Source organism: Cricetulus griseus, chromosome 2 (genome assembly GCF_003668045.3).
Source record: "Cricetulus griseus strain 17A/GY chromosome 2, alternate assembly CriGri-PICRH-1.0, whole genome shotgun sequence".
NCBI classification, from domain to species: Eukaryota; Metazoa; Chordata; class Mammalia; order Rodentia; family Cricetidae; genus Cricetulus; species Cricetulus griseus.
Window position 1 is genome coordinate 248,817,696 of NC_048595.1, and position 13,360 is coordinate 248,831,055.

The 13,360-nt window shown below is 38.9% G+C and overlaps 1 protein-coding gene across 1 annotated transcript in view; it reads right to left on the reverse strand.

Annotated features, from left to right (window-relative positions):
* Window positions 1-1,766: 1,766 nt before the first annotated feature.
* Window positions 1,767-13,360, reverse strand: part of LOC100774416 (tRNA (guanine(10)-N2)-methyltransferase homolog) — a 109,689-nt gene continuing 98,095 nt past the window's right edge. Inside the window, exon 16 of the mRNA XM_027398419.2 lies at window positions 1,767-1,887. Coding sequence (XP_027254220.1) covers window positions 1,879-1,887 — 9 coding nt within the window. The 3' untranslated portion in view covers window positions 1,767-1,878. The remainder of the gene's footprint in view (window positions 1,888-13,360) is intronic.

The following is a 13,360-nucleotide window of genomic DNA, read 5'->3' on the forward strand; positions in this document are numbered from 1 at the left end:
GAAGCAATCACCAGTTCATGGGGCAGGTTAAAACATGAGCTTCTTTTCTACACAGAGGAGCCTCAAAACTTAAGGAAATGAAGCAAGAGGTCCAGGACACACTAATGTAATCTTGGACATCTTCACAGATGTGGATTGTGACATTTATCTTCAAGAGTGGCAGAGCTCATGCTCTTTCTGGATTACAAGTGGAGAACATATCATTTTCCACTTGTTTGTGAGAATTTCTGATTCCGTACCTATTGATCATCCAGAAAACATTCTTTGGAAATAGTCACTGGATTGGTAAAGATTCCTGACATTTCTAGAAAATCCCAGGACAAATGCACTTTAAAATTGACATGGACTTTAAATATCATCACACCATAATGAAGAAATAAACAAAAGGCCCATCCATCATTGGAAAGAATGAGAAGGTTGGATAGTATTCATGGCTTTCTCCAGTTTCTCCTAACAGAGTTAGAAAAACCAGGTGTGGTCCTTGAATCAAAATTGAAACTAACCCTACAGAGAGAATTCAACCACCATGAGTAAGTAATCATGACTAGTCATACCTAATAAAGTTTTATGAGGCTAATTTTATTCTGAATCATCTGGGTCATTGTCAGAACTGACTATTTCATTTTTTTTTTTGCACAGCTTCTTAAAGTGTAAAGTCATATGATCACATGTGACTCACTTTCATGGGCCTCAGAGACTCAGGTGATGGGTTACATTTAAGGCCTCCATCTGGACAATTTAAATGCACAGGAAACACATTAGCAAGTTAGAAAAACCACAAGGTAAGAAAACTGCAAAGATTTTAGGATATAAAAGTAATTTCCATGTGGTGATTATTAGACTGAGAAATACTAAAAGAGAGTAACCTGTGTGGCTTCGAGAGGTATTCTTTAGTATTTAGTATTCTTTAGACTACTTCACTTTTTTTAAAGATGGGCTTTAAACCACAGCTTCTCCCATATTAAACAAGAGTTCTACCACTGAGCTGTACCCCCAGCCTGATAACTGTTTTTGAGCTTTACTATTTCAAAGAAAAAGAATGCAGCTAGCACTCTTGAGACTTTCAACAGCAAAGCCACCACACTATATGGTTGTGCTGCATGATGCTGAAGATGGCAGATGAGGGCCAAGGCAGGGCAGCCAAAAGGCGTTGCCCCCAAATCTCTCTCCTCAGCAGGAGAGAACACATCTGTTTCAAAGAAAAGCTTTGAAGAACAAGACGGGATTCAGATGCCATTTCCCATATAACAAACAAACACCATACCACACATGTAAGGATTTCTTCTCAAAGCAGTAAATTCAGTCACGAAACTTCACAGATGAATATCAGGATGAGGCAGGCAGTCTTACATTTTAGGACATATGGTGTTATAAGGGTGACTCAACATAGTACAATTTAATATTACATAAATCAACTCAAATGATAAACAAAAGATTATATGCATGCATTCCCCCATACATAAACAATTGCTTTGGGAGAAGGACTGACTTTTATAAAACTTTACACATATTTATTAATATGTTAAATTTAATATCACCAATACTTCACTTGAAAATTTGTTTCTGTGTGGAAGGTTCAGAAATGGAGGAGAAATCTAACCCTGTCAGGATGAATGTTTTGCTCAAACCTCCACAATAAGGTTCCCGGTGAAATTCTAATCTGAATCATAACCCATTCAACACTTTGTCTTCTACCAAGCAAACACTATTTGACTAAGGGTCATGAAACAGCTTTTATTTAACAAATACTGGCAGAAAGCAATTTTAAGAGACAAGAAGTTTATTTTGACTCACGGCTTCAGAGGTTTCGGTCCATAGCCCCTTGGCCACTGCTGTTGGGCCTCATGGTGGGAGCATGGGACAGAGGAGGGCTTCATCTCATGATGGCTAAAAACAAGGAGAGAACAAAATGACCAAGATCTCAATATCTCCTTCAAGGATACACAGGTGACAACCTAATTTCCTCCCATTGTGCTCCACCTCTTAGCGGTTCTATCATAGTGACACAGGCTGGGGACCTTTCTTGAGCCTTGGACAGGCCCTTATCGAATCCATGGCCTAACACAGAGAAGCTTCCTACCTCCTCAGTAAGATACATGAGAAAGGACTGCTATGAGACCTACAAAAACAGTTAATAAATAAGGAACAGATGGAGAAAGGGGCACAAAGGAAAATTTGTTTAAGCCCATGGGGAGGGAAATGGAAGACTTATCCAAGGGAAAAGATACTTGAGCATCTTGGAGAAGTGCCTGGAAAATGACATGGAGACCTGGCTAAGGTGAGGAAAGCACACGGCTAGATGGAGCTAATGCCACGTGTGTATTCGCAGAGCCAGGACTAGCACCAGATGTTCAAGAACCAGTAGTTGAACTGTCATTGATTTGGACATAAAAACAGTTACATTAATACATTCTATAATTTTCATATAAACAAACCATGCATTACAGCCACACTGCTGCTCAACTTCATCTTTTAACACCGGGGAATAGTTCTGTAAATTTTCTTTGAAATTTTACAAGATCATCCAAAACACATTCTAGTGGAAAGTTACAAACACAGTTACAGTAGACATAAATTCATGAATGACTTACAGTTGAACTTAAACGAAAAGGAAAACCCCCACAATTTATTTCTTTTCCATCACCCTTGGATTTCGGGTTAAGCATTTCATTCCGTTTTGTCCTCAGCAGCACCAGGTGGTGGAAGTTACTCTCCGGAGCACAGTGCAGGGTCAACTGCCCTAGAGTGGGACAGACTCAAGTTTCACTCCTGCCTTTGTTTCACAGGAACTATGTGACCTTGGCAAGGCTTCTCATCATCTCTACCTCAGTTTCCTTGTATATAAATCACAAGCTACAGCACTGTGTGGCTTAAATCGCCTGTTAAGCAAATAAGATTATGTGTAAAGAGCTTTTCAGAGAGTCTGATGTGTAGTGGGAGCTCAGCGAATAACCTAACAACAAATCAAGACAGTGAATTGTCAATCTATAAAATAATAAGAACTTAACAGAATTAATGAACAATTAAAAAGTCTCTCTCTTGGTCAATAACTATATAGTCTGAATATTAAAAGCAGATAAAACCATTTCAGATGAAAATGGTTTGAATTTTTTTTCTGGCAAAGTGACTTGTTTGGTTCTCTTCCGTCTCTTGCTCCTTAAGTATAGAACCAATCACAACTCTTCTCACTAAACTCTCTAAGCTTCTTGGACTTCCATCCCTCCATTTAACTCCATACTTTAAAAATATTTACACTTAGGTCTGGAGAGATGGCTCAGAAGTTGAGAACACATGCTACCCTCACACGGGACCCTAGTTTGGTTCCCAGGACCCGGGTAGGACAGTTCACAGCTACCTGTAACCCCAGCCAAAGGGGATGAAACATCCTCTTCTGGCCTCCATGGGCAATGGCATCCATGCACATAACTCTCACATAGAAAAACATGCATACACATAATTTAAAATAAACAATCTTTAAAGTATTTATGCTATTTGCTGTACATCTAGAACAAATGTACTAATAAACTAAAGGAAGGGGTATCTGGATTTTTGAAAAACCTGAGCACTCATACATAAGTTGGTACATCTCAGGTAAGCACCATGTGGAAGCCCATAGGAGCAGTCACTATGGTAAACTTGTATAGATTATAGATTAGCCCAGGTAATGCTGGTGACTGACTAACCCAACCCATCAATGATGATGTAGCTTTTCCACCATGTCTACTGAGTAGAATCACTTAGGATTTGTGTGTGTGTGTGTGTGTGTGTGTGTGTGTGTGTGTGTGTGTGTGTGTGTGTGTGAGAGAGAGAGAGAGAGAGAGAGAGAGAGAGTGTGAGTGTGTGTGTGTGTGTGTGAGAGAGAGAGAGAGAGAGTGTGTGTGAGTGTGTGTGTGTGTGTGTGTGTGTGTGTGTGTGTGTGTGTGCACATACACATGTGCACATGCACACTCAGGTTTGTGAATGCATGTGCACATGCACACGTGCCTGCCACAGTGCATGTGGAGAGGTCAGAGGACAACTTCAGTTGTGTGTCTTCACCTTCATCCTTGTATAAGATGGAATCTCTTTGCTGGTTTTCTGCCATATATACCATTAGTTGGCCTGCATGGTTCCAGGGATTCTCTTGTCTCTACCTCCTGTTGCATGATAGGCATGCTATGAATGCAGATGCTTGAACTATGCATGTGGCTGCTATGTTAATTCTGTGTTTCACACTCTGCTTCTCATGTTAGTGTGGCAAGTGCTTTTGCACACTGATTTGTCTCTCAAGCCCTGGGATTTTTCCTTTTAACACACTCTACATCTTCTAGTTGAGTTTAAATTAAGAAGAGTGGTATTCTTTTTTTAAATTCTCAGAGAATTCAATGTATATCCATGTTTGAGAAACATTTCTGTGGTAGAAGATAGACAAGTTCTGCAAAAGCAGAAGAAATAAACAGTATCTGCTATATAAAGAGAGTAAGAATAGACGTGTACTGATTTTGTTTGTATAAATAACTTTGAAGGGAGAAAATAATCTTTCTCATAAAACGTCATTTGTTTAACTTAATCCAATTGATTTTTAACATTTGATGAATGCTTACTATATACATTGCACATTGTTCTAATAATTGCCAGGAAAAGTCAGTAACATAGTTCGTGGTAGAGGGAATAATGCAATTATAGAGACAATGTTTACACACAAAACATAATGATAGATAACTATAATACACTAATATGAGCAATTAAATCAACTGATTCCAGAGCTGAGCTCTCAGGGAGGCCAAGAGGAATAGCCAAAGCAGCTAGACTCTGGGGAAACTGGAAGCTGGGGGAAACTGAGACAGGTTTTGAAGTGGTAAGATTTGAAGAAACATAACAAGATGAAGGAATTTCAGCATTTCTTTTGGGGTGTACATTGCAAAGAATCTAACTTTCAAGTCCTTTTTCTAGCTGGCCCTCACTTGTTCTTTAAAAGTATGCCCAGCCTGGCATGGCCTCCTACAAGGCTCTCCTTTCTTCATAATTCATTGCCTGTGTGGCATGTGAACAAACACATACCATGATAAAATGACAGCCAAAGCCTCTCCCTGGAAATGAAGAGTCTCTAAGATCAGCTTAGGAAGAAAAACAAGCACAAACAATGGAACAATCCTATAGAAATCAGACATTTGTACAATTCTTGAATTTGTTTTATTTTCTCCCTTTGTCTGAACGGGCTTCCTGGCATTTTAGGCTCTTGGCTAATGTGCTTTCTTTTGCCATTTGTCTTCATTCCACAGCCTTGTTCCCTTTGATTTGCCTGTCTCCTCCCTTTGACATGTTAGCAGCATTTACTTAATATTGGTTGAAAATTTTGTTTCTTTAATTTACAATTTGTGGTTGGGAAATGATCTGCTTTTGTTTCAGGTTGTTTAATGTTTTCCAATATAATATTCCTTCTTGCACTCCAGTGGGTTCATTTACAAAACATTTAATGACATTTGAGTCTTTGAAGAGTCGTGTCTTTGGTTAGAACAAAAGTGAGTTCCTCCATAGAGCTTGTGGTGCCTTATAATTGGTAAAGATTAACTTCACTAGGTTTGTGAACCAATAAAGGGAGTAGGAAACTTTGAATATTTATTCTTTTTCTTTTATCTATTAACGTTTCATTCAACAAAGTATTTATTGAGACACCATCTCTGGACCAAAATCAAGGCACTAAGAAGGTTAAGCTCCTGAACCAAGTAGCTTACAGTACTTTGGGGGGACTATAGGGAGATGAGAAAATGGGGAGGAGTGAGAATATAATCTGAATACAAAGGAAAACATAAGGAGCTATGGAGCGAGAAAGCCCTCCATTATAGCTGAAGAAAGAGCTTAAGCTCCATAAAAAGAGAAAACATGTCATTCCAGGTCATCAATGGAAACTGTATTCCAGAAGACCAACGTCATGAAGTATCATTAGACTTCAAGAATAGAGGAAATGACTCAAAAGTAAGGGATGAGCATGAACCTGACCCCAATAGGAAAGGTGTGAACTCAGCACTATAAATAGCATAAATCCATTCAAGGATTACATTAGCAAAGAGATACATTGCTGACTTGATGTCACAGTGGTTTGAAAAGTAGAATGAAGGCTGGTGAACCAGAAGGAGCAATGATCAGCTCAAGAGTAATGAGATTGAGAACAGAGTAGTCAAGACTCACATCCAGAATTTGAAGGAGCAGAAAGTAGAGCTGACAGAATGTGCTGTGTGGGTTGGTTTAAGGGTGGGTATAAGACAAAGGGAGGGCAGACAAAGGTGATGTCTAGTTCAGGTAACTGGTGGGTGTGATTGCTTTACCTAAGCTTTCTTCTCTTTTACTTGTCAGAGCATTAATAGATTTTTTTTTCTGAGAACTAAGTTAAACACATGTACTTAAGTAGTAAAGGAAATTTAAGCAGCCCATTCACAATTCAATGCACAAAATTTCATTAGCACTTATTTTTTGTATGGTATCTGAATAGGGTACATTTTAATTTTAATTTATTATGTTTTGATAAAAAAAAAACAAAATTATAAATGTGAAAATGAACCATTTTAAATGGATTCTCTAAGGACATGTTCTTCCAGTTTTTAAATTTTAGACATTTGATAACATTTTTCAATCTTATTTTTTGGTTTCATAATTATTACTGTTTTTAAAGATTTTATTTTTAGAGCAGTTTTAGGTTCATAGCACTAGTATGGGAAAGGTATGGTAAATTCGCATATGCTCATACCCTCCCAATTTGCAATATCTCCTCTAATATTATATCCCCAGAGATACATTTGCTACAACTGATGGAACCTATATTGACATGTCATTATCACCCAAAGTCCACATTATTTTAAGGTTCTGTCATGATGTTGTACATTCTATGTATGTATGCAGATGTATAGTGACATTGGTCCATCATTAGAGCATCTTGTAGAATATTTTAATGTTCTAAGTTACTCAGTTACATTAACACCTGAATATAGAAAAGAGGCTTTTCTATGTTTATCATCATACATTTGTCTAGGATGCCAACTGGCTGCAGAATCCCATTGTGTAAAGGCCTGGGCTAGTATAGCTTACTGACACTTCATGAATACTTGTAAAACATGAACTTACAGTCAGTACAAAAGGGCAGGTTTCCTAGTTTAAAATACACTGTGATGCCATATATACCAATCATTTTCAAATGCCTGTTGGACTTAAAACATGAAAGAAATTGAAACAGCAAGAAGCCAAAGGAAAGTCCATCTTCCCATAAATATCAAGTGGTCCAGAGCAATGCCAACTTCATGTTAGCTGACACTGTATATCAGGAATCAAGTCAGGCCCCAGACATTGGGGATAGGTAGGATAGTAAAAATAGACATTTTTATAAGAGTAATTATTCTGTTTATTAAAATATGCTTGATAAAAAGTATACATGCTCACCAGATCCGAACTCAGCAGTGGGATCCAACACACCTGGACACTGTGGAGGCCCTGGTAACAGTGCCACCTTCATCCACGAGAAGAGAACGGACATCAGAGTATTGGATCTGTTGCATCTACCAGAAGGGAACCTTGATCCCATACCCACCAGGAGAGGAAGAGACTCCTGCTACACCCACCAGAAGAAAGGAAGAGAAGAGGACAACGTAAAAGCACATTCAACAATAGAAAACCCAATATGACACCACCGGAGACAAGGTTATACATCAGCAATACCTGAACATCACAATGCAGATGAACCAGAAGAGAATGAACTTAAAAACATCTTCATGAAAATGATAGACAACCTCAAAGAGGACATGAGAAAATCCCTTATAGAAACAGAAGAAAAAACAAATCAAAAAATACAAGATATCAACAAATCTTTCAAGGAAACAGTTCAAGACCTAAATATTGAAATAGAGACAATAAAGAAAGCACAATCTGAGGGAATGATGGAAATAGAAAAGCTGGGTAAACGATCAGGAACTACACACGTAAGCATAACCAACAGAATACAAGAGATGGAAGAGAGAATCTCAGGAGTTGAAGATACACTAGCAGAAATAGAATCATCAACCAAAGAATGTCTTAAGTCCAACAAATTCCTAACACAAAATTGCCAGGAAATAGGGGATACCATGAAAAGACGAAACCTAAGAATAATAGGTAGAGAAGAAGGTGAAGAAATCCAACTCAAAGGCACAGAAAACATATTCAACAAAATCATAGAAGAAAACTTTCCCAACCTAAAGAAAGACATGCTTACATCAAATTAAATAGAGAGAAACTCAGTGCAATTCCTCTAAAATTAGGGACAAGACAAGGCTGTCCACTCTTTCCATACCTCTTCAATATTGTCCTTGAAGTTCAAGCTAGAGCAATTAGACAAAAAATGGAGATCAAGGGAAAACAAATTGTAAAGGAAGAAGTCAAACTCTCACCATTTTCAGATGATATGATAGTCTCCATAAGTGACCTGAAAAACTCTACCAGGGAACTCCTACAGCTGATAAACACCTTCAGCAAAATGGCAGGATACAAGATTAACTCAAAAAAATCTGTAGCCCTACTACATACCGATGACACATTGGTGGAGAAAGAAATCAGAGAAATATCACCCTTTACAATTGCCACAAACAACAAAAAATACCTTGGGGTAACTCTAACCAAAAAAGTGAAAGACCTGTACCATAAGAATTTTGACTCTCTAAAGAAAGAAATAGAAGATACCAGAAAATGGAAAGATCTCCCATGCTCTTGGATAAGTAGAATCAACTTAGTACAAATGGCAATCTTGCCAAAAGCAATCTACAGATTCAATGCAATCCCCATCAAAATCCCAACACAATTCTTCACTGACCTTGAAAGAACAATTCTCAACTTTATATGGAGAAACAAAAGACCCAGGATAGCCAAAACAACCCTGTATAATAAAGCAACTTCTGGAGGCATCACCATCCCTGACTTCAAGCACTATTACAGAGCTATAGTCCTGAAAACAGCTTGGTATTGGCATAAAAATAGACAGGTAGACCAAAGGAATACAGTTGAAAATCCTGATATTAACACACACACCTACGAACACTGGATTTTTAACAAACAATCCAAATTTATATGCTGGAACACAGAGAACATCTTCAACAAATGGTGCTGGCATAACTGGTTGCAGACATGTAGAAGACTACAGATAGACCAAAGCCTATCGCCATGCACAAAACTTAAGTCAAAATGAATCAAAAACCTCAACATAAACCAGCCACACTAACCCTAGTAGAAGACAATGTGGAAAATACCCTTGAATTAATTGGTACAGGAGACCACTTCCTGAACATTACACCAGTAGCACAGACACTGAGATCAACAATTGATAAATGGGACCTCCTGAAACTAAGAAGCTTCTGTAAGGCAAAGGACACAGTCAGCAAGACAAAACAGCAGCCCACAGACTGGGAAAAGATATTCACCAGCCCTACATCTGACAGAGGGATGATCTCCAAAATATACAAAGAACTCAAGAAGCTAGTCTCCAAAACACCAAACAATCCACTTAAAAAGTTGGGTACAGAACTAAATAGACAATTCTCAATAGAGGAATCTAAAATGGCTGAAAGACACATAAGAAAGTGTTCAACATCCTTAGCCATCAGGGAAATGCAAATCAAAACAACTCTGAGATACCATCTTACTCCTGTCAAAATGGCCAAAATCAAAAACACCAATGACAGTTTATGCTGGAGAGGATGTGGAAAAAGGGGAACACTTCTCCACTGCTGGTGGGAATGCCAACTTGTACAGCCACTTTGGAAATCAGTATTTGGTTACTCAGAAAAATGGGAATCAGTCTACCACAAGATCCAGCAATTCCACTCTTAGGTATATACCCAAAAGAAGCACATTCATACAACAAGGACATCTGTTCAACCATGTTCATAGCAGCACTATTTGCAATAGCCAGAAACTGAAAGCAGCCTAGATGCCCCTCAACTGAAGAATGGATAGAGAAAATGTGGTACATTTACACAACGGAGTACTACTCAGCAGAAAATAACAATGGAATCTTGAAATTTGCAGGAAAATGGATGGAACTAGAAGAAGCCATTCTGATCGAGGTAATCCAATCACAAAAAGACAAACATGATATGTACTCACACATCTGTGGATTTTAGACATAGAGTAAAGGATTACCAGCCTACAATCCACACTGCCAGAGAAGCTAGTAAACAAGGAGGACCCTAAGAGGGACATGCATGGTCCCCTGGAGAAGGGAAAAGGGTCAAGATTCCCTGAGCAAATTGAGAGCACGGGAACAGGGGGGAGGGAGCTATGAGGATGAGAAGGGAAGAAAAGGAGGGATGCAGAGGACATGAGGGAGCAGAAAGGTTGAGTCAGGGGAAGAATAGAAGATAACAAGAATGGAGATACCATATTAGAGGGAGACATTTTAGGTTTACAGAGAAATCAGGCACTAGGGAAATGTCTGGAGATCTACAAAGATGACACCAGCTAACAATCTAAGCAACAGAGGAGAGGCTACCTTAAATGCCCTCCCCTGATAATGAGATTGATGTCTAACTTATATGCCACCTGATAGCCCTCATCCAGTAGCTGGTGGAACTAGAAGCCGACACCCAGAACTTATCACTGAACTGAACTGGAATCCAAATGCAAAGAAGGACGAGTGAAGAGCAAAGGGGTCCAGAGCAGGTTGGTGGAACCCACAGAAACAGCTGACCTGAACATCGGGGAACTCTTGTTCCCAAGACTTATAGCTGGGATATCAGCATGGCACTGATCCAGACCCCAAGAACATGGATTTCATTGAGGAAACCTCGGAAATCTACAGGACCTCCTGTAGTAGTTCAGTGCTTATCCCTAGCAGAGGTGTGGACTTTGGGAACCCATTCTACATAGAGGAATACTCCCTGAGCAAAGACATATGGGTGTGGGCCTAGGCCCTATCCCAGAGGATATGATAGACTCTATGACACTCTATGGAAGGCCTCACCTTCCAGGGTAAGCAGAAAGGATATGTGATAGGTAGGGTTTTCATTGGGGGGGGGGGTAGGGGAGGATGGAAGGGAGAAGGGAACTTGGATTGTCATGTAAAACAATCTTGTTTCTAATTCAAATAAAAAATCTGAGAAAAAGTATACATGCAAGGTTTATAAAGTGATGGTTTCATATAAGCACAGGCTTTGTGAAATGTTTATCATAACCAAGCATGTCTTATGCAGTGAGTTTATGGGGCGCTTAGAACAAGAGGTTAATGTCAAAGAAAACTTTAAGTATATATTTCATTGCTATTAACTACAGTTCCTAGACTGTATGCTAGGTGTCCAGAACTCGTGCACCTTAGAATGGATGTGTGTGTTCTCTAATCACACCCTCTCTCCATTTCCTGAGCCTTTCCTCTATTAGGTTGACTTTTTAGATTCCATATATAGGTGACATCATGCAGCATTTTTCTCTCTGACTTATTTCACCCAATTATATTGTCCTCTATGTTCTTTCATGCAGACACAGATGTAGTTTTTAGTCTTTGGCTTTTTTGGGGGGGAGGGGGCTGCCACAAAGCTCCCAAATAAATGTACATGGAGTCTTATTCTTTCTTATGAATGCTTGGCTTATTTCTAGCCAGATTTTCTTAATTTAAATTATCCCATCTACTTTTTGCCTCTGGGCTTTTATCTTTCTCTTTTCTGTATACCTTCTCTTTCCATTTTACTCCGTGACTTGCTGCATAACTGGGTAGCTGGCCCTTGGAGTCCTCCTCCTTCTCTAACTCCTGGATTTTCTCTCCCCATATTTTTCCTCCTATTTATTCTCTCTGCCTGGCAGCCCCGCCTATCTTTTCTCCTGTCTCACTATTGGCTGTTCAGATCTTTATTAGAACAATCAGGCATTTTAGACAGGCACAGTAACACAGCTTTCCAGATCTAAACAAATGGAACATAAAAGAGTGCAACACATCTTTGCATCATTAAACAAATGTTCTACAGAATAAACAAATATAACACATCTTAAAAGAATATTCCACAAAAAAGATTGCAGTTTTACCACTAAAGTTTTGTCCCACCTCTTAGTTTATGTATTTCTAAGATATATGCTTTGCTTCTTTCTGCTTATTATATCTGACTGATATATTATTATTATAAATATAGAAGGCCAGTGCGATGTTCTGTACAGCATCAAAACAATCCATTTCTCTGCACAATTAGAGTGCAGAGCTACACTGGCACAGCCTTATCTCCAGAGTTCAAAGCCAAATGCTGCCAATGCAGATTGTAAGCAGGTTACTTTGGGGGAATCTTCTAAACTTGTAAGTAGTAAAGGCATTTTTCAAGTCAATACCTATAAACCAGGTGTCAGCAGGTTGTGGTTATTTGTTTGAATAGAGGTACCACATATAAGACAGCAGCTAAAAATAAGATTGCCACCACCATGAATGTGTGATTCATAGTCATTCTCCAAGGGACTGGATTAAATGGGACTATTATAGGTATCAGTCTGCAGTGGCATTAATCTACACAATCCCTCGTGAGGTATTATTTTTCTTTACTACCTTTGTGGAAATGAAAAATTTCCTTGGTTTCCAGGATACCCATATAACTATAATGACCTTCATTCTACAGGTCAAAGATCTAAGGTGAGGGCTCTGGCAGTGATCAAATACATCTATTTCAGTTACACACTTGAGTTACAACACAACTGGTTCTACAGTAGCTCAAAAGCATGGGCCAAATATCTGTGTCCTCAATCACTGAAAGCTTTCATCTTAACTAACTAGTAAGCTATTGTGGGCCATTTAGGCCATGGTAATTTATGTAATTAAGATAAGTATTTAGTAGTTCCTGAAAGATGTAGAATTCTGGATTTCCTTTTCTGTCTTTTCTTTTTTTCTTATTCTTTCCTTCTTCTTACTTTCTTTGAGGTGTTAGGGCTCCAACCTAGAGCCACATAGCAAATGGTCTATCACTGAGCCACACAGTCCTAGATGTTACATTTTCTAAAGTGCAGACATAGCTTCAGGCTTTCTGGAGAAAAAATATGGTCTTCTCTTGTAAAAATGATAGGATTCTTCTTCAGTCAGGGCTCAGCAGCAATGAATTGGTTATGCATGGCACTTGAGGAGTGGCCTCAGCTCCCCATTGTGTCAACTCAGGTTGAAATTTTGGACAACGTGTGAAGTTTATTTATTATTTAGGTTGATTAATAATCTAGTAGACTACCCATCTCTTTTCTTTGCTGGGGATGCTGTGATACATTAGACACCACCATGGACCTTAGCAGCCTCATGTATTCTGGTCCATAGTTTGTCTCTGTTGTCCTTATGAAGTGTGCACCCACTGTAACCTTGGTGGATGGATACTGCTGCTTTGCTTGTGATACCCACAGAACAACCACCCTC